Source organism: Saccostrea cucullata, unplaced genomic scaffold, assembly GCF_032062105.1.
Source record: "Saccostrea cucullata isolate Sc308-1 unplaced genomic scaffold, CSIRO_AGI_Scuc_v1 ctg953, whole genome shotgun sequence".
NCBI lineage: Eukaryota > Metazoa > Mollusca > Bivalvia > Ostreida > Ostreidae > Saccostrea > Saccostrea cuccullata.
The window spans coordinates 63,397-88,314 of record NW_026940663.1 but is presented as its reverse complement, the minus strand read 5'-3'; the positions used below and the strand labels follow the sequence as shown (position 1 = coordinate 88,314).

Sequence of the window (24,918 nt, the reverse complement as noted above, 5' to 3'; positions counted from 1 at the left end):
GCATATTTAAGTTCGATGTTGCGTAAATTTCATGTAAGCATCTCGTCAGAATTTTAAGCAAAGTGTCAAGGAAATGATGTGCCCTCAAAATGAAAATTCACACAAAAAATCTCTATGGAGTAAGACCACCACTCGCTCTAATTACTAAAAAACGATCTTTACTGTTGGATACCATGTACCCCTGAATAGGAGATTTACCCATCTACTGCCACACGTACTGCATAGATCTTGCCAAATCGTTGAAATTGTGTGGAAGGGGGGGGGGGGGGCTTGGACATTCCTGATAAAAATCCCAAATGTGTTTATTGTGATTCAGATCCAGGAATTTGACAGTGTTTCATCACACAGATGCTTTTTGGTCAATATCCTTGGGCGTTTAGCACGTAAGTGCACCGCTTTAAGGATGATTCAGACTGCTTGAGCTGGTATTAGACTGTCACAAGCACCAATTTCTCATCATTTTCATACGATTGAAATTGTTTGTTTTCATGTTTCTAAGATTGATTCAGGACAATTGAACACTCTCTGAACCTGGTTTGACGAGAAATTTTGGCCTCAGACGAAGATCAAGGTCACTTCCTGTTTGCTTAAATTTTGTCCAAAACTTTCAAATTGTGATAAATTGGCGATGAAAAATGATGCACAGCCTATAGAAAAATGTGTTTGAATGGGTTTTGATACTGGTTGTTAATTTTTAAAAGCAATATCAAGGACAATTAAACACTAAAATAAAAGTGAGTAAAATGTGGTGCAAGGATGGTCCAGATATTAACATTCCAACGGCTCTCCATTCTTTATCAATCGTCATTTTGCCAATGTTTTGTGTTTTTAGTGAAACCAGTTTTCAAAATTTGATAATGATCACAAAAAGATCCTAATTACACAAAACACGTGCCGCAAAGTACAGATTTATTGTTTTTAAGCTTCGTCATGGAACATTGATTTTTCATAGGTGATATTTTATTTTCTTTCTACAATTGTCGAGAAGACTCATTTGTTGTAATAATTTGAAAATATCATACGATTCAATAATGTATTTTTTAAATAAATAAATTTATCAAAGTGAACACTTAGAAGTTTTGTTAAGTGTATAAATTGATATCTTAAGCTCATCTCTTTTTAACATTTTTATTAATGGTATTGTTGATAAACTTAAAACAGGCAATTGTGATCGTGTTAAAATTGGTGAAATCTCTGTAAATTGTTTATTATATGCTGGTGATATTGTTTTATTATCTGGAAGTAAAACTGGGTTACAAAATTGTTTGAACATCCTTGAAACGTCTAACTGGAAACTACAGATTTATGTTCAGAAGTCTAAAGTTCTTATTTTTAACTCAAATGGTAAATTTTGCATTAATTAATTTGATATAATAGAAATGTCCTTCAAACAGTTTCAAACTTTTATCTTGGATTAACTTTGAAATTCAATGGAAATCTGAACCTAGCTATGTCAGTACTTATGGAAAAGGCCAGAAAAGCATATTTTAAGACTAAGAAAACCATTGGTTTGGATAATCTATGTAAACTTTTGGAAAAACTTTTTGACTCAATTGCAACATCAGTTCTTCTTTATTGCTGTGAGATCTGTGGTATTTATAATAACATTGGTGAAAATTCTATAATTGAAAAATTTCACATTAAGTTTATTAAGGAAATTTTAGGAGTACATTGTAAAACTGCTAATGCTCCTTGCAGAGCAGATTTAGGTAGACAATCGCTGTGGACAAGAATACATTTTTCAAATATAAAATTTTGGAACCATCTTATTACTTCCAAGAATATTTTAGAATTTAAAATATATAAAACTACGGTCAAAACAAACTCATGGACTAAATTTTTTTTTTCAATTTTCAACAAGTTAGGATTTTCATTCATTACAAAAAAAAAAGAAAATTCAATAAAACCACTTTTTAGAAGCATAAAACAGAGAATACTATATCCATATACAATATCAGATCAACTCCATCGTTGCAAACCACGGCCAAAATGTACGATCCTCTCCCATTGTGGCCGTGGTTGAATGAGAAAAGAATATATCGTAGTTCATTAAGCATGTTAAGATATTGACCAATGCGAGTAAAGCATAGTCGGATAATAAACTTTGATATGACCTTTCTATACCCAATCGCAGTGCACGAATATTTCTTGTATACTGCTGATGTAAATTGTTGATTGCAGTTGCGATGGAAACAAAACTTGTCATTGACTGAATATGACGTCACAATAGAGAAATGTAAAGATTCATAATTCATCTAAACTAAAATTTTATCAAGTTGCTTTTGATTATTTCAAACAATGCAGATACACTGAGATATTAGAAAAGAAAACAGACAGATCAATTATTAGCAGATTGAGACCTAGTGCTCATAACCTTGCCATAGAAAAAGTAAGACATTCTTCTATACCCGCAGATAAAAGAATTTGTAATATATGTTACACAAGGGAGGTTGAAAATGATTTTCATTTTCTCTTCATCTGCCATAAATACAATAATCATAGGTTAACTTTTGAAAGGAATTCGATGAATTTTTTCATGAAAAAAAATCAAATATGTCTAATACTCAAAAAAATAAACTTTGCTGTATTAGCCATTGTCCAGAAGTACTGAAAATGACAAACTCATTTATTAAAAAATGTACATGTATTAAATCTAGAAAAGACTGTATAGCATAATTATTTTACAAATTATGGTACAACTTAACTATGATCATGTATATCCTCACATTCTATACCAGATTATTGTTTAAATGAAGAACTGATGATACTCTTAATATGATGTGCCTTTGCCAATTATTGTAATTGTGTTTGTGCCAATAAAAATATTTGTATTTTTATAAATTGATAAAATATATTATAATTTCAAAGTAGGTTATTGAAATAAAATATCAATTTTTGTTTTTATGTCATTGGGATATGACATTTTATGAATTTTGTAGAAAGAGATCAAAATGGCCCGAAAAAAAATTATAAAAATTTGAACACGTAAAAAAATTGATATCATATCCCATTGACACTCTAAAAATGATTTTTTATTTCTTATATTTATATTTTTATTTCTATTCACATTACAAAGATAAAATGCCGTATTTAGACTTTGTTATTGAATGCAACATAAAGTATAAATACGACGTCATATATCACAGTCAATTTTTTCCAAATGTCTCGTGCAGTTTGCTTTCCATACGCAAAAATCTGATCATGTGACCGACTGCATGTCATTGAAAATTGAATGTCATTTTTTTAGTATTGTCATATAAGGAAAGACATTGGCAAATGTAAATATTGACAATTTTTGTTTTTATGTCACAAGCTAGTCCGATTTTATGTAATTTTGTAGAAAGAGAACAAAATGGGAAAAAAAATTACAAAAATTTAGCTAAAAAATTTATAGAGCAAAAGTTTGCTCAGGAACACTAGTTACATATTTCATTGATATTATCATTCTACACATTATATCAAAATATTGAGCCTGATAAGACCTGCGCTCCTTGACTTTTACTCAAAATATCGACGTAATATATACGAGGGGTTATCAAAAAGTTCGTGGACTAGCGCCATAAAATTAAAACCGCTTAAGGTACATCAGTGAATTTTGAAATATCTAGTTAGCATCATCTTTTCTATCCAAAGAATAAACCACAAATCATGAATTTTATTTTTTTAATAAATAAGTGATGTTTTTGTAAGCAAAGGTATGTCCAGGCGGCGCAGCCTCGAAAACGACGTTTTTTCGACCTATGTGTAACTGGAAAAAACTCCTTTGATATGATTATTTGACATCCAAAAATCCCGTTAATTCAGGTATGTGTCGGGACACAATTGTTTTATAAAATACGAAATTTTCACTTCATTCTGGAAGTTCTATGAAATTTTATCGTAAATTTTACACGGAATGTCCAAACAAATGAGGCCTTGAAAATGACGTCAAAAGGGGTGATGGTTTCCGCTTCCAACATTCTATATAGTTTTGCCCCTGAAAAAACTTGTATATACCTAAATTATGTTGAAACTGGCTACAGAAAAATAATATGCATCCAAAGTACCTGTCTTTTAATGTCAAAATAGATCCAGAGAGTAAAGGGATACACAGTTAATGTCGATTTGCAGTCAAAGTGTGAAAAATCAATCCCGTCAAAAATGACGTTGATCATATGTTGTAGATATTGAACTCCCAAAAGCAAAATATGCCGGCTCAATCAAGCGCTGATCTCTCCCAATATATTAATTCAATATCATATTCATTGAAGGCCACTGTTCATGACATTGTAGAGTCATATAAACAAGGCGGGTTTAAGTCCTACTCAGCTTCAGGAAATCTCATCAAAAAAGTGTATGAGGTAGGAGAGGAGGACATTGAAAAAACAATGACGTTATCGGACATCATGAAAACAAACAACGGCAGCGCCGGGTGATCATATAATGTCGTTTTCATTTTATAATAATTTGGCATATAATGAACGTATCAGGCTAAAATTTTCAACATTTCTTTATTTTGTGTTGTTTTATGTTCCGTATAAATTTTGAGAGCACAGACTACAAAGTACTAATTTTACAGCCTCAGTCCACGAACCTTTTGATAACCCCTCGTACATGTACATTTTTTCTGTAGAAATAATGGAAATGTTGAATTTACGTCATTTCAAACATATGACGTCATTGCTTATGAAAATAATCAGTGCTTTGAAGTCAGCACACATCCCCACGTTTTAGAGCATAGTTAATATTTCTCCGTCAAAGTTTGATTGAGGGGGGGGGGGCAAATATTGGTTATTAGTTATTACCGAATAAAGTCCTTTAATTTGGAATTCTAAATGAAAATTATATAAATAGCAATTTGCATGCCAAAACTGTCAGAGGGTTTGACTTTTTTTCTTATTTCAACATGAGGAGAACTGAATGTCAGTATAATGTGCAAAGCAGCTAGTCACATCATAACTACATGTAAAAATAGAATCGATATAAGACCTTCTTCTTGCAATATCGACAAAACATGACTGAAATATTTTCCGACTCGGCGTTATACAAATATAACTAACTAATCAATCAATCACCTTCTTCTAATACATGTACGAGGGATGTGCAATAAGTAATGCAAATGGTCACCTAAACTAAGTAAAGCATGTAAAGCAGGTTCAACCCTGTATAGTATTCCCCCTTGACCTTTACAGATGTCTTAAATGTTTGTACTCGTCACCAGAAAAGCTTCAGCATACTCATTTTTAGGGATGCACAATAAACACGATATTTCCCGATCATGACATGGAGCACACGGCGGGTGTGACCGGTCGGCAGGTGATGCTTACTTTTTCATGGCACCTGATCTCAACTCTGATGTTTTGGAGGTCCGTGTTTGCTATGTTCCTATATTTTTTATTGTTTAATGGACTTTTGATCTTGAATACTGTTCGTCATCTTCATATTTTTTTTATAGTCCTGATATATCTGATTTTTTTTTTATTCCTTTCATAGTTTTCATACGTTTTGGGGATAAAGGAGTTTCATGATGCCTGAGTTCTAGCGAATATGGACGATCACTTAGTTCTGTTTTGTTTTATTTATACTCTCTTTCTATTTTCTATGCTTATTTTCAGTCGTCTTAGCTTGTCAGACGTATTGAAATACTCCTGTGGCCGGTTTTTGAACTTTTTAAAAACAAAAACCCTGCCTACCTTTCCTGGGTGTAATTATTTCTAAAAGGCACCATTAATGTTCCTTCATTTTACCTCTGCAATAAGTAAATAAATGAATTAGTTCTCTGGAGGATTAATATATTGACATCAGATCAACATCCTTTCTCAAATATATGATGAAGGTAGTACATCTCCAATCTTATAAAAAAATTATTGAGGAGTAAAGAAAGAGGCCTGATAGAGCCACACAATAAATATCTATATTAAGAAATTTTATTTAGTTAAAGAATTCAGCATTAAGGGTATTTCAGATTAAGCTTGGTTGTTGGTAATATAAAAATATTTAAAACTGACAGTTTAAAGGCTTTCCATATTAGAGAAGGACCATTTTATTTGTTGGACCACCACTTACTAGAAATAATTCCCAGTTCACAGGATGAAACTTCAACTGTCAGTCTGACAGTCAACGGAAAGGTCTGGAAAAGTCATTAAATGGAAGATTACTGCCGTTCAGTGACTTTTAAAAGACTATCAGTCACCTTTCAGTTAACTTTCGATTCCCGCCTACATTTTACAACTATTTAATTCAGTATTGATGACAATTTGGCCATAAAATCTTAGTTAAATATATAGAACAGTTCAATGGCAATCAACTAATTATTTGAAAACTAGGGCTAAATAGTAAAATATCCCTAATTCCAGCACCTGATATAAGGGGGTTGGACGATATTTTCCACGGAAATCGGGCTCTAAAGCACCACCATAATTTAAAAAAGTCTTAGATATGAAAATTTTTTTCTTAAATCTTTTCTTATGATTTATGCTCATAAAATTAAGCATATTGTAGTAAAATACAATGTTTCATCTGTAAAAGACTTAGAAAATGCTGGAAAAAAAGTATTTTTTCGGTTTGTGTCTATAAACATATGTCCCCCGTGAAACACAAACAGCTTTGGCAAGAATTTGTGAAATGACAGTCCAAATTACCCATAACAAGGATATTTTGTTTAACGGTGGTGTAAATTATTTTCTGTTTTCTCTCGATTTCTATAGAAGAAAAAAAGATATTTGTCAAAATTTTGGCGTCATTACTCGTTATTTTCTCAAATAAGAAATGTTTGCTCAAATAAGAAATGTTTGATGGAAATCCATATAAATATCAGTATAAATATTTTTAAAAAATCATTCGAATATCTTTACTTTTGAAAATTGACTTGGTGGTAGGCAAGAGAACAATACTATCCTTCACAGTTTTCTTTTTCATCACGTGGTAGCTCTGTAATCCAATTCAAACAAGAGGTACTGTCACTATACATTGTAGCTCAGTTGTTAGAGCACTTGCTCCGTGATCGAATAAACTTGAGTCTGAATCTCGGACTTGACTAACCTAAGTCTATAAAAATAGATAGTAACTGTTCCTTAACCATGGGCCGACACTTTAAAGTGAAAATTGCAGGTCCTTCAGAACATTAAAAACCTACGCCTCTTGTCTTGGTAGGTGTTTGTCCCAACACAACTCAATGACCCTGAGTGCCAAGTAAAGGTTTATATTTGAAGCCGCTCAAGTTATTTGGTGACGATTCTAAATGAGCAAAAAATTCCCGAACTGGACGTAAAATAGCATACAATCAATCAATATCAGAATTTTAACATCAAATTTATTCCTCATTTATTAATAAATAAATAAATAAATAATAAAATAAAACAATTTAATCAACAACAATGGTTATAATATTGCACAAATATCCCATCATAAATTTAAAGTAATATTTTAAACAACCAGCATCACAGACTGCATCATATCAAGGGATCACTAAAGGACTTTTACGAGAAGCACGGACTTTTATGGTTGATGAATTACTCTCACACTAGGACAATGTACGTAACCTCTTTTACGATATAATAATTTAGCTCAACATTTAATTCAATGAAAAAAAAATGGGCTATTTCAAAGCACAGATAAGTTGTCCTTGAAGAAAACGACAACCATATTACCCTCAAATCCAGGCCTTCACATACAAGTGCCCCTAACACAATTACCATAACCACTAGAAAAGTTTTCTTTTCCATTATCAATTATGTACTTCCGTAGATGTGAATGTTTAAATGTCCAAATAAACAGTCAACTGTAAAAGTCAGTGCTTCTCTAAAAGTCCAATACTAGTAAAATATGCCAGATTCTCCCGAGTCAAGCTTATTAAATTATCACATTGATAACATACATGAACCAGATCTTCCAATGTCAAAGATTTCTGATCAGCTCCATTCCATAGTAGAAGAATGCATCAGAAACTTATCATATTGCAAATTTTTTATTTACTTATGGAGGTACATGTAAATGCAAAACAACACACCACAATTACAACTAACTTTGCATTTTGCTTCTACCTCCCCCTGGTAAATTCAAAATTTATAACATGATAAAGTCAAAACCTTGTCTTTGGAAGACGATCAAATGAAAATTTCTTGGCAAATAAAAAATGTTGACTACTATTCTAATTTGAATGAAATGTCCTTGATCACTAGTTTTAAGGAAACATTTCAGTAAGGACTAGAAGTTGACAGTAGACATGTCATATTTGTTCTCCTTTTTGGTGTGATATAGAGCCACGTCAGACAGGAAGTTCACATCTAATGGATTCTGGGTATGGGTCTGTTTAGTTGTGTCTAAAAATAGAAAATTCACAGACAGTTAAAGTTTCTTGCATGTACATCACGAAGATGGTAAAACAGAGGGTATATATAATTAAAAAATAAGGTATAATTTGAAAACTTTTATCAGGATATAAATATATGGGTCAGTCACGTGATCAAATCCTTGAACATGCTTTTGAATAGAACTATTTAGAAATGCATGAATTTAATTTTTGAAGATTCATGAGGTTATGAACTACGATGCTTCACTCCGGCATATTTGCTTCATGATAAATATGCCAGAGTGAAGCTTTGTAGTTCATATACCTCATGAATCTTCAAAAATTAAATTCATTTCTTATATTTACATTATTTTTCTGATGAGTTGCCTTAAAATTTATGCCATTCAACTGTCATTTTTAAAGCAAAACAATTTGCACTATAGTTTTGACGTCAAGTGTGGTATTATGACGTAACATTGGAGATATCCATGCACATTCATGGTAGCTCATGAGAAAATGAACAGTCTTCCTATTTGCATAGAATCTTAAAGAAAAGTATTTAGAAATGTAAATTATATAATTATGCACCATAGCGTTATACAAGGTAACACTATTTTTGCACAAAAGGATTGTAATGAGCAGTTTTTAATGCATTTTTTGTAAAGCAGATTAGATGAAAAAGATTTTTATTGAGCTTGTACAAAATTTTATGTCTTGTGTCTTTTAAAAAGTTTTCTTTTTTTTTTTAACCTATCACATGTATACTTCATGGTTGTGGTATTAGTTTAACAGAAAATGAATGTAGATAATTTCATAAATTTACAAGAAAACAAGTCTTTTAAAAGTTGAATGTACTAATAATTATCAAGGCTGCAACTTGAATGACTACAAACCAGAAACTACTGAATCAATGAATATAGGAATGAGCTAGAAAAGACTGAATCCTTGCTGTTTTAAATTCTGGAATCATGATGTCATTACCTTGTGTTGTATCAATAAGGATTCAATGCCATAATGGCAAATACAAATTAAAATCAACATTTTATGAAACATGAAAAAATGCATGTCTGTAATTTTACTTTTCTAATATTTAAAACAACTCACCTAAAGTTTCGAGATAATGAAGGAAAGAGGCCAATGGTGGAAAGGAGACATCAGCCAAGCTTGAGTTTGAACTCTCGGCTTAAAGAATATAACAAATTTTTAAGATTAATCATGATTTGTTAAATAGTTCCCATTATGTTAAACAAATAAACAATTGTAAAATATATTATTCATGGATCAGAAAAGCTTACAAGAGCCTCTAAGCTCAAGTGAGCAAATTTTGTCCAATTTATTGGCAAAATGAACAGTTCTGATGAAAAATATCACAATCTTAATCAAAGGTACTTCTCCTATACTGGTATATACCACAGAGACTTACATCTGTCTCTGGCCATATAGGAGTAATCAGATAATTTTCTACTGCGCTCCTGTTGGATGTTAGAATCTGTGGATAGAAAGTAGGACATGAATTAACAGCACATTTCTAATCAGTGAAGTAACCAGTACATATCAATATCTACATTGAGAAAAGAAAGGAACATAGTAAATTTGATTTCCGCTTGTATTACCATGTATGAATCATTCTTGTTATAGAATTTATTCCCTGAGAACAATTTCCTAAACAAAACTATACTCTTGACCCTCACCCCTACCCCTAAAAAATATGACACTAACACCCAACATTCTGATTAATTAAACTACTGATTGATAATCAAGTAATTTTTCTATTTGTTAATGAGTTTACAGAATTCTCTGCCAATAACATCGACCGATTTCCCCTACATGTACCTTGGAGGATGCTGGACACCTGTTTGTGGGCGAAGTACCTGTGACACAGGGGGTTGTTCCACTCTCTATAACACTCCTCTGCCAGGTTCTATTAAACAAAGATATCAGTAGAATAGTCAAAGAATAAAACAGATTCAGTTGCCAGTGCTGCAGATGTTGAACAAATCCCTGTACAAATATCAATGATAGATTAAGAGAAGGGGTGCTCCCAAACCCTCTAAAATTTGCCCCAACCTTAGAATAAAGATTCATATTTTCCTTAAAAAATGTTTATTGGAGGCATTTTCCTTCACAACCATACTTTGACTCCATTTAGCAATACAAACTGTGCTTAAACTTAAAATTTATTTCATGTTTCTACAATTGGCTTTCTTTCGCTACTCAGTGGGAAATTTCATGAATGTCCTAAAAATATTTGTCATGACTGGCTCTGGGGCCAGAAAACTTAGACAAATCAAACTCACTTTTGATCTCATTCTCACTTTTTGCTACATATTCCTTTTGTAAAAGCAAGACTGAGATAAAAAGTAGGCTCATCTATTTTTTATTGTCCCAGGGCCAGATTCAGAATCAGGAGTCTCAGAATTCTTTTTTTCCCCTTTCAGACAAATCATACCTGAGGTAATCTGGAAATTATTTGTTGTTTTATTCTCACACCTTCCTTGGTGTCTTGAATGTCTAGGAAAAAAGAGAAATTAGAGATGTTTACAAATTTATTAATCCCTTCCCTTACTTCCATGATTTTTTTTTTTTTTTTTTGCTAAAAATTAGGGATGTGCGATTTTATCGGTATACCGGTATATCGTGATTTTTTGTTGCACGATACGTATCGTGATACGGAGACCTAAATACCGGTATTTAAGTACATATTATAAAGTCCAGAAATTATTCATTTATTTGTTCAATCTTTCAAATTACAATTAAAGAAAGTCTAAGAAATGCTGTAAAAGGTGAAAAGAACAGCATCTTACCATCCAAACATGATTACTTTTAAGGAATGAAGCTTATTTCAACTAATGTTATCCGATATTACATAACATGGGACAGTTTACGCTTTATAAACCGTGAAGCGGTTTATAAGAAAGCGTAAACTGCCCCAAGTTTTGTTATATCAGATAACATAAGTTGAAAAAAGCTTCATTCCTTATAATTTAATTTCAGGGTAGACAATAAGACAATATTTCCTGGTGAAAAAGGTTTAAAATTGAGCTTTATTTTAAAATTAACGTCAAGTGGAGTAATACGTTTTTGACGTAACTCATTGTGACGTAGGCAAGTTATGTTATACAAAATGGATAAAACCGTTTAACCAATCAAATGAGGTGTTACAACTAAAATTAAATTATTTATGCATGTTCATAAAAATTTTTATAAAGTGAGATTTTGTTTTTCTAGAATATTTTTATGAAAAATAATGACAATTCATTAAAAATCATTGCAAAAATTGATAGTAAAAATATCATAATATTATCGTGATATTTTGAGAAAAATTTGTGATATATCGCGATACAAAATTTTTGGCGATACCCATCCCTACTAAAAATAATATAAACCAAAGTGTCTTAAAGGTACTTATTATTATAAGCAATGTTACATCCTTTCCCATTAGGGGCAAGTCACTGTAATTTGAAAATTCTGAAGAATATTTGCACCCAGTGCCTTAATACCGCAAACATGTTGCACAAACTTGGATTTTATTAGATTTTTCAGAAGTCCAGTTACACTACATAATTTTCATCATGAATTGTTATTCATAAAAAAAGACATTTATGTTAATATAGTAATTTAATTTTTGTGTTACCTGCTAGAACCTGAGCCATGAATTCTCCTGTAAGTTGAAGGACTCCATGATCAACATACTGCAGGAACAGACTGGGGAAGGAAAACAAGGCAATTAATAATCATTGATAAAACAGACAAATGTTTGAGTCAAAACGGAAGTAATTTCTATAAAAGTACTGCCTACAGTTTGTAAGTTAGTGATATTTTACCTGGTATTTAAATTTCGGTAACCCAGAGCTGTGAAGTATGAAACAAAACCTAAAACAGATAGAACCACATTTAATTCAAAATCACAGAGGAACATGCATTACATGTGTTTCATTACATTATACATGTAACAAGTAGATCTAAACCCCCTATTTCCCACTTCTTTACACCTGAACACACACAAACATGACCAGATCTGCCTATAAAGCTACATACCTTGAGGAAGAGGGAATGATAAATCCTGGCATGTCTGATAATATCTCTCAAACAGCTGGAACAATTCGTACTCATCATCAGACGATGGGTCAGTTCTACCAAAAAAAAAAGGTTCAGTTATTAAAAGAGGCTACACATATTTGCAACTACAGATGGAACTTTAAGCATTTACCGAAATGCAAAACTGTAAAAAAGAAATTGCTATTTGAAAGGGTTAAAAGTTCGATTATTTGGATGTAATTTTGAAAAGATGAGGGAAAACTCTGACTATCTAATAACATTATAAATTATATTCTACATTACTCTTAAACGGAAATGTAAAATGGAAACTTTGATGACTATAGAAAATTCATCTTTTTTTCTTTCCAGATTGTCAAAGTTCTGGATCACTTTTACAGTATGTCAATATCAGACCTTAAACAGACACAATTCACCATCTTATCATCAGATAAAGGGATCTTCCTTTAAATGACGAAAACAGGAACACTTACAGGTTAGGAAGGAAGTCTAAGTCAGTGCAGGGAAGAAAAAAATAACACTCACAGGTTAGGTAGGAAGTCTAAGTCAGTGTAGGGGAGGAGAGGACCTCGAAGATTCCACAGGAGATGACAGAGTTGTCTGGACTGCTGTATCTGAAAATCAAAACATAGGTAATCAGAGATTACAGAGCTCACCTCAACGAATGTTGTCTTTAAGTAAGGCAAAGTCACACAATTAACCAAAAAAAAAGTGTACATTCCAAAAATGAAAATATTTAAGCAATTTTGATCTGATACTTTGAAATAGACCTACATAAAAAATTTAAACTAGTTCTTCTTAATGAAAATGTAATCAAAATCCAGCATCTGAAGCAAATTTGAGATTTTCATCTCTTGATGCAACATTTGTGCAAGTTCGGTTTATACTATGTTATATGAGCCTTATAGGTTTTTGGTAATAGACCTGCAACCATACCTTTTACCTGGTCTATTATCTGAAAAATGTATGTCAAATTCAACATCCGAAGCAAGTCCATTAGTGTGCATCCTAAGATGTATCGTCCATGCAAGTTTGCTCATTATAGGGCTCATAGTTAATTGGAAATGAAACATGTATTAAAAACTAACATTTTCAGTCATCCACAAAAAGTAGGTCAGATTCAGCATCTGAAGCAAGCCTGGTAGTATGCATCCTTAGATGTATCATCCATGCAAGATTGGTCAACATAGGACTTATAGTTACTTGGAAATGAAACCTGCACCAAAAACTTTAACCTGTTCACTCAACCAGAAAATGTAGGTCAGATTCAGCATCCGAAGCAAGCCCAGTAGTGTGCATCCTTAGATGTATCATCCATGCAAGTTTGGTCAACATAGGGCTTAAAATTACTTGCAAATGAAACCTGCACCAAAAACTTTAACCTGTTCATTCAACTGGAAAATGTAGGTCAGATGCAGCATCTGAAGCAAGCCCGGAAATATTCATCCTTAGATGTATCATGCATGCAAGTTTGGTCAACATAGGGCTTAAAGTTACTTGCAAATGAAACCTGCAAAAAACTTTAACCTGTTCACTCAACTGGAAAATGTAGGTCAGATTCAGCATCCGAAGCAAGCCTGGTAGTATCCATCCTTAGATGTATCATCCATGCAAGTTTGGTCAACATAAGGCTTATAGTAACTTGGAAATGAAATCTACACCAAAAACTGCACCAAAAATGTTAACCTGCTCCAAAAACATTAACCTGGTCATTCCTTTGCTGAAACTGCAGCATCTGAAACTTTGAATGGTACAATGAAACACAGTAGAACCATCTTCCATGCATGTCTAATCAATATAGGACATAAAAGTACTTAAAAAGAAAACTGCTCCAAAAAACTTAACCTTAACCTGGGACGCCGACGCCGACACGGACGCCGACGCTGACGCCGACACCGACGCCGAGGGTATTACATAAGCTCCCCCAACTTCGTTGAGGTGAGCTAAAAATCAACAAAAATATGGTAAGGATGACATTCTGAGCCATATACAGACCATGGATATTGGCCTGTGTAGCTGACAGTGGTAGAACATCAACGCTGGGGTTCCAGGTTTGATTCCTGGACAAGCCATATATTTTCTGTATGCATTCCTCCTTTCCTACTACATGTTTTTAACAATATTTCTTTGATCATAGTGACTAATGTTGTATCTAGAAGGTTAAGTATTCTTTCTTACCTGACAAGCTATGTATTCCTTGGCAACTGAATGACCTTTTGACCTCGCTTCTTTCCTTAAATACTTGTTTAAATGAGTGGTGAACAATTCTTTAGTCTGGAATAAATGAAATCAATTACTCAATAATAAGATCTGCATTGCAAAGAAAACAAATTTCAGTTATTTCCTTATATCACAGTGTTTATTTTTTCTAAAACAAAAAATAATTACCATATCCATAGCCGTTTCTGAGCATTTGGAGATGTTGTTTCCCTGTAGAAATGGTGGAGCTGTCCCTAACACTGTGTCTGGCCTCACACGCTTCATGTTGTTGTTGAATGTTGTGGTTCCAGGGGCCGGGGACTCCGATCTGAAAAAAAGTACAATTCAGTGACACTCACATAAGACAAAATTCAGATTATGAGATTAAATTGTCATGGCTATTTTGTATACTTTATCTCCCATCTGACAGAGAAGAGGTTAATAAATAATAATGTTTTATATAATGTTTTATATGCATAAAGTGGAAATTAATCAATAATCTACATTTTTGTACCTTGTGGAGCAAAGTGTTTAAAGTGTATTATTATGTTTTATCTCAATGAGTTATCTATAATTATTTACCACAAAGCCTCCTCAGGTATTCCAAACTATCCAACTTCTTAATCAATGACATGTATATTCTAATGAATAATAAAGATGACTCTGATTTTGAGAGATGGTCTTATTAATCTATCTTAAGTTTATACAAACCTATTTGATCTTGACTTGTGCCCATGGAGGGAGGAAAAGAAAAACTGGTCCTCTGACTTGGTACCCTGGCCAGCTCCTTCCTGTTATAAATTGAGCATCATTAAGTAAGAACAAGTATAAAATTCAACAGTTAGTTATTTAAAATTACTACAATCTGTCTTTGAAAATTAGGCCCTTTCAATATCAAATAATCTATCAGGTTTTTTTTCTTCACAAAACCTCTGAAATCAGAAATATCTCAGAGTTATGCCCCTTTAAATCTGATTCTAATTTTTCTCATCTCTGCTGCTCTTCAAAAGTGACAAATACTGTTTTATGAAAGTAACTTTTGAGAAATTCTGACACCACATAATTTATTTCTAGCATTATTAATTGCATGTACGGTGTATTTAAAAAAGAATTTAACTTTGCAATCTACATGTATCAGTACCTTATTTCTGCTCTGGGCTCTTGCTTCCATCAGCGTTTTCACAGATTTGTGGGAGAATCGTACGAGTTCCTCTATCTGCATCCAGCGCAGGTGATGTCTCAGAATATCCCAGAGGTCGTCTCCCACGCTGCCTTGTTTACGGGTCCTGTCCTTGGCGGACTTAGAGGCTATGTTCACGCAGACCAACGGGGAATAGGATATCCGGGCAATTCTCTCCCCTTCATAGCTCTAGGAGATTCAGAAACTATAAGTCAACTTTATCATAACGATGAAAGACTAAGATGTTTTCCTGCCATGCATCAATCAATTATTGCTTGCTTCATTGTCCAAATTTTCAAGTACAAGCCATTATACATTTCAGTTTTTGCCTGCCATTTTCTAGATTCAGTTGTGGTAATTTAAAAAATGTGTTAATAATCAGTTGAAAATAAAGATATAATTTTACTAAATTTTAAATGCTGAATTTAAGTACCATGTTAATCTAATATGAAAAAGTACTTGGTTTACCTTACCTTCTCAAATTGTCCCCTGAATGTGTCAGAAGCAGTAAAAGGAACAAGCTTCAGGATTTCTCTGTCAAACTGTCGCCTCATACTGGAGTAGGTGGTGACTTTGAGAAAAATAAATAGAGAACATTATACTTACAATAAACTAACCAATGAGAGTTCAGAAATCAATTATTTTCAGATATAAGTGTGTATTAACCAAAGAGATATAAGCATGCAATTACACTGACCAATGGACTTTTATGAGAATTTAAGCACTGGCTATTACAGATGACGAATTAACTTTTACAATAGGATAGTGTACGGAAGCTCTTTTGCGATAAAAATATTTAGCTCAACATTTTATTTAACAAAAATAACGGGCTCTTTCAAAGCACATATAAGTTGTCCTTGAAGAAAAACACAACCATCCTACCCTCAACTCCCAGCCTTCTCATGTTATTGCCCCTAAACTCCTTACTATGACCACTAGAAAGGTCTTCTTATCCACTATCAATTCTGTACCTCCGTAGATAATACAGATTTAAATGTCCAAGTTAACAGTCAACTGTCAAAGTCAGTGCTTCTTGTAAAAGTCCAATAAGAGATAAGCAAATTTTTTTTGTAGCTATACTGACCAATAAGAAATTCGGCCATTAGTGCAGGTACCTCACTACTTGGTATGTCATTGCTAAGCATTTCAAAGAGCTACAAATACAAACACAGACTTGAGCAATACCCAAGACAATTAAACTAGCAAAAATGCAATTTAAGCCTATTATAATTACTTGTATTATAACAGAAGTGCAACCTTTGCATTTTCAAAATTTCAGGTGATGTATACGTTTCTGCCCATGTAACTGATATGAATTGTGCATCCAATATATTTCTTAAAGATAGTAATTTCTTTGTGCAAATATAATTTAGCAGAGTTTATCTTTTCCCCAAGAACATCTAAGGTTGAAGCTACATGCATTTCTGTCTAAATGCAGAGAATCTAGAATGAAGCTTATAATTGCTAAAAATTAATTATCTTCTACAACTGACCCTTTTGATGAGGAAGAAGTCACGGGTCCTGGTCAGTACGTAATGTAACAGCGCCGCCCTGGTGGTGGACATGTAACAGTGGACAAACACCTGGATTAACGTCTCCATGTTAACGTGGACCTTCCACACCTCACCGCTACTGTTGTCATAGAAACAGGTTCCTTGGGAAGTAAATTTGGGAGTTACAATTTGATACAATGAATGCAAATTATGATACAAATTAACTGGACTAAAATGTATACAGCCAGCTTTTGTAAATTTACTTTAATTTTTATTTTCTAAAAATAAAATTAACAGTCATGTGATTTAGAAACATGTTGTAGAGTAGGTGATTTTGTTAATAAAGTTTAATATTTAAATATAATTTGATTCAATTTTCAGAATAATTTATATATATGATCACAGTTGAATTAAATTCAAAAGCCTGCCGGTACTATTAGTAATTAGTTTCAAAAACAATCAATTTTAATTATCATGTATAGCTTTTATATAAAATAATTTGTTAAAAAAGTTCACATGGTTGTCTTTATAATCTTAAACATACCCATAGGAGAATCTCTCTGTATTTCATATAAACAACTGTTGGACAGGTTGTTTAATTTTTCTGCAGCTGGTGACAATACACACACATCCAAAATGGCTGCTGCAGAAGTGTCATGTGAATCCCCACTTCCTGTAACCATGGTAACACCACTGTCACCACTATTATGTATAGAAGTGATGTTTCCATGGATACTGCGTTCTGAAATAAACATCTCCAATTCATAACAGTATTTGATGCAAGATATATCTCCCATTCAGTAGTGAATTAGCTTGTAGTGAAATGTCACTCAAAAGTTTAATAATGAATTCAGTTTTACCGTGAAGAAGAATATGTTGACAGGGTTCAAATTCAATTCCAACATTGAGAAGATGTACAAAATGGCCGGGCAACAGCACCATCAGATAGTCTCCTGTGAAGAAGCAAAGAAATTTCAAAAGGATTCCATGAATATTTTTTTTTATTTTCTTACTGAATTTCACTGGCAGTGAGGAAAATAAACCAGTGTGTCCATCAGTGTCTTCTTCAATTATCTCACACTCATGGATGTGTATTAAGCACATATATACATGTATATGTATATTCCAACTAACCATGCCAGGAAAAGTGAAGTCTGTATTTGCGGGAATATGGAAGCCCAGTTACACAACCATGCAGAGTTTTGGCTATAAAATTAATGATGTTAACTTTAATTGATAATATAATTATGTACAAATTAACTTAACTTAGTTTTCCCTAATAAGTATGTTACATCCTGTACATAGTTTACTAGTATGCACAGTTAATATTTGTGTAAGCTTGCAATGATCATGAATCTCTGATATACTACACTGTAGTACATGTATATAATTAACTTTATACAGTTACTGTTATAACTATGATTCTTGCAAACTAACATAATAATAAATAGTTGTGACTATAATTTTGTAGCTGAAGTAAAGTTGAATATACATGTAAAATAATTCTTTGGTAATTTAAATGTCAATGATATTTTAATAGTCTACAATATAATTTATTAAATTATTTTTAACATACCGTGATGCACCATACAAATATAGTAATTAAGGTCAACAGTCTCTTCATCAGATTCTGATAAACTATGGGCACTCAGGGGTGAGGGGTTCTGTTAAAAATGGCAAAAAACATTTTTGTAAACTGTAACTATAATACCTACAGAAATTCTTTTCCAGCTGTATATGCATGCATGCATTAAGAACACAGATGCTTGTTTCATTTAGTACGCTGCCTTATTTACTACTGTTGTGCTACTGTAAATCACTTTTTATTCACATGAACTTTTATTTTAAATTTGCGTTATTATGCAAGACAATGAGCTCACAAAAATTTCATTCTCGCATACATGTATGTACAAAAGTATTCCTTATGATTACATGTATATAGGTAGTAAAAAAAAAAAACAATACGTGAGAATTATGTCTTGCTAATAAAGAGTCAATGACTATCTTGCGAAAATAAGGTGTGCCTAAAATTTAGAGTACATTGGATAGTAGTAAATTATCATATTCTATGAAACAAGCACCTGTGATAAAAAATCTTTAATTAATTGTTACATGAATCAATATCATTTAAAATTCACTTTGTACTTCAATAAATCTGCTGAGAACATATAAAAGAGAAATAATAATTTGTAAAATACATAGTGCAACAACAATTTGAAGAATCCATTTTATTGAGTAATAAATAATATGATCTATACAGACTTACAGGACCGGGCGATACCTTGGCCCGTTTGACCGGTGACCGTCTATCTACTGTGTAAGGTGAGGACATCTTTTGGTAACAGATGCAAAATGTTCCATTGGCCAATGTAAGCACAACCATATTGAGATATGAATCTGTGGGATAACAACAAAATGAATCTTGACTATCACTTACAATTTGGTATAATAAGTACACTGTACATGTACTCTTAGAAGAAATAGTTATTCCTTTAATCACCATTGATAAGTACAAATAAAGCACAGTGACTATCTCAGGAATAAACTGTAAACCAACATTTATTCACGTGGGAGAAACATTTGCAAATTTCGCGACCAAATTTAACTCTATTAATCGCTGCAAACCATTTCTTTTCTATATATTGCTAGAAAATGTTTCCTTACTTAAGTCGCAAAAATTTATCGTTGTGGAGTGATTGAAAACTGATGAATCCTGAATAAAAGATGATGGGAATAATTATAGTTGGTTTACAGTAGATGGTAGAAGAGAGTGCACATGTGGAACAATGTCAGATGTTATGTAAGTTTTTGTTTTAATTTCTTATTTATCCAAAGACTTTTTGGCAAAAATTAAAATATACTTACCAGGAATTCCACAATCCAAATGATCACTTGAATAATGAAATCTGTTTTAAAATAACACAACATAATCATAACCACTGAAATAAAATGAAGATCGAGATGTTTGTGAAACACTAATACCCCCACCTCTTTGGACATACGTACATTACAGGGTTTGCTTGATCATACCCAACAGAACTTGACCTAGATATTTATATCATGATAAATGATCTGTATACCAAATTTCATTTCATATGTGCAACCTCTGCAAAAAAAAAAAAAAAATATTCAGAAACTGCAAATGAATTTTTACTAAGTCCAAGGGGCATAACTCTGTCAGAAATTTCTTGAGTATGCCCAAAACAGAATTTCTTCTAGATATTCTTATGATAAATCTGTATAAATTCAGTGCAACTTTGGCGAAAGAAAATGAACAGAAACTGTACATGTTGGTGGACTGACTGACAGACAGCAGGAAAGCAATACACCCTCCCTTCTTCTAAGGGGGGCATTCAACTACAATACAATCTTTTTGTTACATGTACTACATGTATACACTACACATAGAAAGAGGAAAATATGAGAAGATCAGTCTTTTGTAAAGGCATGCAAAAGAAGAATACAAAAAAAAACATACTTTGAGCTAGTCTTTATGTGTGGGAAAGGAAATTCTATTGGTATATCCAGCTGAAATAAAAAAAAAACATAAAATGAAAATAATGTCATTTACTGAGCATAAGGAACATTCATCCTTGAACAAGTTTGAAATTGTACAAGTACAGAAATCCTCAGCTTACAATGTTATCATGCTGGCTGTTCTGGTAGAACTGTATACAGGAGACATTGGGGGTGATGCGGGCCTTGTCCCCCTCCCCGCGCTTGACGTACTGGAGGTAGTACAGTCTCTGGTGAAGCACGTCCCACTGACACCAGAAAAAACGCTTAATTAACTGCTCAGTCTTTGGCTGGTCCCTCATCACCTACATGTAAATACATTGTATATATAGACATGGACATGTATAGGAATATGGAATATCATACCTGTATTTATAAGGGAGTGTTTACATTCGCTGTATTTTTCTACTAAGCCAACAGTGAAATTGATTTGAAAACCATTTTCTTGTATACTAACGCATAGAAATATACACGGAGATACGTGTGTTAACGTGACGTCACTATAAGGCTACATCGACGTTAGTAAAAGTATTTCCATATAGGGCAGCGAGAAATTCAAATATTGAGTATATTTTTTATGCTTTAAGACGTGGAAAATGTAAATATAAGGAATGTTTTTAAGTTCAGTGTGAATTATTGGTGTGTAAATCCCACGGACTTGCATGTAGGCATATTTTTCATGATGCGCAAAACATGCCTACGTGACAAGTCTGTGTGATTCACACACCAATAATTCACACTAAACTTAAAAACATTCTTAATTAATTAATCAATTCTGAAGTTTGAAAAATTCAAAAATTGTTTGAAGTCAAATTTTGAACTAAGCTAGGCACAAATTTAAATTAGGTGAGGAAATTAAGTCTTTTACAAGAAAATGTTTGTCACTGAGAACAATTAAGAAGTCTTTCATGAAAGGTTGTTATCAAACAAGGCAGCCTCTTAGTACAGTTGTATAGCTGAGAGGAACACATAATCTCCTGAGTGTATGGACAGTGTACGTACCACCCCCTTCTCCCCAACTCTGCCTAGCCTGATATGATACAGTCCAACAGCTAAGAATAGAAAAGACAAATGTAATCATAAATGATTTACAGTTCAATATCAAGATTGGACCGGATAACTGATATGTTCTTATTAATTCACAATACAGCATGATATTCATATGTAGCATAATAAACACTCATAATGCAACACATTTTACACTGTGAGTCTCTATTCAGATATTGGTAAAATTTTGATTTGTGTACAAATAATCTTACATTCCCTGTGCAGCATGACCATTAGATGAGACTCGCGGTCAGATGTCTGGCTGTCATACAAAAACTGGACCTTTATAAAGTGTTGTCGCTCCAGGTTAAGGGAGAAAACTCGGGTGCTGGTAGCCTGAGTTTCTGCCAGGAACACACTGTAGACATCTAAAAATAAGACAACTGACAAGTGACAACTGACTTTATAACAGAGTATATATCGTTCTTAAGAATAGTTTCTGTGTTGAAAAAAGGAAAAGTAATGGGTAAACTAGTACTTCTAGTTACATATTCAATCATATATCAGAGAAAACATATAATTTAATTAACAGAATTCAAAGTAACTAAATTAAAAACAAACAATCCAAAATTAAAGAATGAATAAAAAAATCAAAAATGATCTTTTTTGAATCATTTGGATACTATTAGTTATCCAGGTTCAATCAAGGGTGTACGGGGACTGAGGCCGAAGGCCGATGGGTGTAAATACAACCCGGGGTAAATAACCGTACACCCTTGATTGGACCTGGAAACGAATTTATTTCCTTTGTACCCATAAAAATGCTTTGTAAACATGATTTTTAGCTTTTATCATAGAGAATGTATACATTGTGACGTCACGTTTTATTTACACCCGGCTCAAGTCGGGTGCACGGATATTTACACCCGACTTTGTAACCAATCAAAGCTCGTGTTACAAGCTAGATAGGAAATAAAAAGATTTATTCCATTAGCAAAAGCAAGAACTCTTCTTGTAAAATTTTAAAAATATCTAGAACAAACCTTTGCCTGGAATTTTGGCTGTGAAAGAGTCATCCCTGCCAATTACTGTGAATGCTGAAATGACATTTATATATATAATGTACAATCATTCTCAATGATATATATTTAATGTTTGTTTATGAATATGTCTTAGACTAAAATTTTTTGCTGCTTAACTTTAATGCTCAAAACAAATTTACCTCCTCCACCCCCCCAAATATTATATGTATTTCCATGCATATATATTTATTTCATCTTTTTTGTCTTAAATTTGTAAAGCATGTCAAATTTAAGGATGTGTTGTCTACCTAGGAGTGACCTCCCTTGGTTTAAGGAACAGGAAACTATTCTGGCCCTCTGATTGTAAACCCAAATCACCTACAATTGTAAGATTTTTTTTCTTATACTGTATCATGTATATGATATTTGGGCCTTAGCTTTGTACACAATACACATTGATTTCTTTGATATATACTGTATACCTTACAAGTTTTTCCATTAATTCCACGGAAAATTTCTGTTAAATCCGCATTAAAAATTACGCGGATAGGACTGTCATATATATGCCGTACATTTGTATTACAAAAGCTTAAATTGAAAATTTGTATACATAAAATTTTACCACGTGATTTTAAATATCTTATACATGTTAATAAAACACTAAGAAATTGAATTACAGTTCTATTCATTAAAGTATTGTTATACATAATGACTGTAATGAATTACAAAAGCTTAAATTGAAATTAATATTAAAATTTCCATGTGATTTTAATTGTTTTATTTAAAAAATACATGTATATATGGTTACCTCATGTGATTTTTTTGTTGGGTCATACAATCCTACATGGGTACATATGGCTCCCTGAAAGATTAATTGAATCAATTTAAGACAAAAACATTGTCAAAATTATATTACATATAAATCATATCATATGTAATGGGAGAGGAGAAAAATGCAGAGGACCAGACCGTTATTCAAACCCAGGCCCCCTGAATCTCCCATTACATTTGGTGCCGTGGCCAGGATGAGCCTGGGTTGGGGTCTTTGAGGGACCAAACATCATTAAGGAGGGAGAAATGTAGTGCTCAGCTAGGTTAGATTGCGGGTGGCCAGATAGCTCATTTGGTAGAGCACCTGACTGGAGATTCAGGGGGCCCAGGTTTGAATCCCAGTCTGCTCCGCTGCATTTTCTCCTCTCCTGTTAAACATAGTGACATGACTTGTATGTTTAAACCATTTCATCTAATTTTACTGCTTTTTTTTCAATTTGTTCTTTCACAAAACAATATAAGATTATTGAGAAAAACTAAATTTTACCATGTTTACTTAGGCCTACAATTTTTTATTTCTAATTTAGAAATTGTCTCAAAATCCCCAACACAGGTAAAGTTTGACCCCTGGGTATTAACTGTATTAAATTGCTTCCTGTGTGTAGGGATTAGGAGACAAATGACCACAGGTAGACTGCTAGCACCCAAGGAATTCACACCTGTATAAAATAAGCCCCTCCCTCACCTGGAATTCACCACCCAGCAAATAATTTCTGCCTTCCATTGTTTTATATTTTGTGATAAATTTCACTCCACCTTGCTTGTTTGTGTGACATCGTCCCAGGTAAACAGGATTATTCCGTTCTTCTCTTGGTTCAAAATTCTTGGGTGCTCTACAATGACACTCAAATAGTAAAAAAGTACATATGTAATGAAACAAAACTTTATTATGAAATCTCCAAATTAAAACAGTTTAATATAAATTACATTGGGGAGGTGTTGCAGGTGGGGGGTTGTTGTCTAATCATTTTTTGTCAGGTGAAAAAGTATATAATCTACGTTTATTACAGATATCTTTTTAAAAGCACAATTATAGTATTTAAGTTACCAAATAGTTACATCTTACTCATTGTACTGTTATCCACCCCAAAACTTACCACTATCTTTTGCTGTTGAGGGGAGGCGTCTTTCACGCCTCCGCCTTGATACATAATTCGCAGCATCAGCAACAATGTTGCACACGTTTCTTAATTCTATCATAATAATTCGTTTAATTTTACCATTTTTATTCCTGTCACGTGTAAAAAATAACTAAGTTCATGCCCTTCCCCCTTATTGTTTGTAGTTTCTGTTTTAGCGGAAGTAAACAAATGCACGTGATCGAAAGTACAATAGGTCGGAAGGGGCGTGGCAATGAACTCTGCG

General features: G+C 32.9%; 1 protein-coding gene across 3 annotated transcripts; it reads right to left on the bottom strand.

Moving 5' to 3' along the window:
* Positions 1-7,328: 7,328 nt before the first annotated feature.
* LOC134255957 (protein pigeon-like) lies at positions 7,329-24,860 on the bottom strand. Of its 3 annotated transcripts, none has more exons than XM_062738557.1 (31): positions 24,651-24,860; positions 24,310-24,386; positions 23,531-23,584; positions 23,031-23,100; positions 22,744-22,797; positions 21,973-22,128; positions 21,716-21,765; positions 20,836-21,018; positions 20,676-20,725; positions 20,063-20,103; positions 19,464-19,594; positions 18,774-18,861; positions 18,332-18,403; positions 18,058-18,150; positions 17,742-17,939; positions 17,198-17,358; positions 16,789-16,858; positions 16,178-16,275; positions 15,666-15,893; positions 15,236-15,315; positions 14,714-14,852; positions 14,504-14,599; positions 12,851-12,939; positions 12,308-12,402; positions 12,094-12,142; positions 11,904-11,974; positions 10,719-10,780; positions 10,103-10,190; positions 9,693-9,758; positions 9,374-9,451; positions 7,329-8,300 (listed from the first exon to the last, which is right to left on the bottom strand). In XM_062738557.1, exons 1-31 carry the CDS (start codon positions 24,751-24,753, stop codon positions 8,185-8,187), a joined length of 3,006 nt encoding a protein of 1,001 aa, XP_062594541.1. In that variant the 5' UTR covers positions 24,754-24,860; the 3' UTR covers positions 7,329-8,184. The 3 variants fall into 3 exon arrangements, with proteins under 3 accessions (XP_062594541.1, XP_062594543.1, XP_062594542.1); XM_062738558.1 differs by having other exon boundaries at positions 8,178-8,300; positions 9,374-9,432; XM_062738559.1 differs by lacking the exons at positions 14,504-14,599; positions 14,714-14,852; positions 15,236-15,315; positions 15,666-15,893.
* Positions 24,861-24,918: the final 58 nt, after the last annotated feature.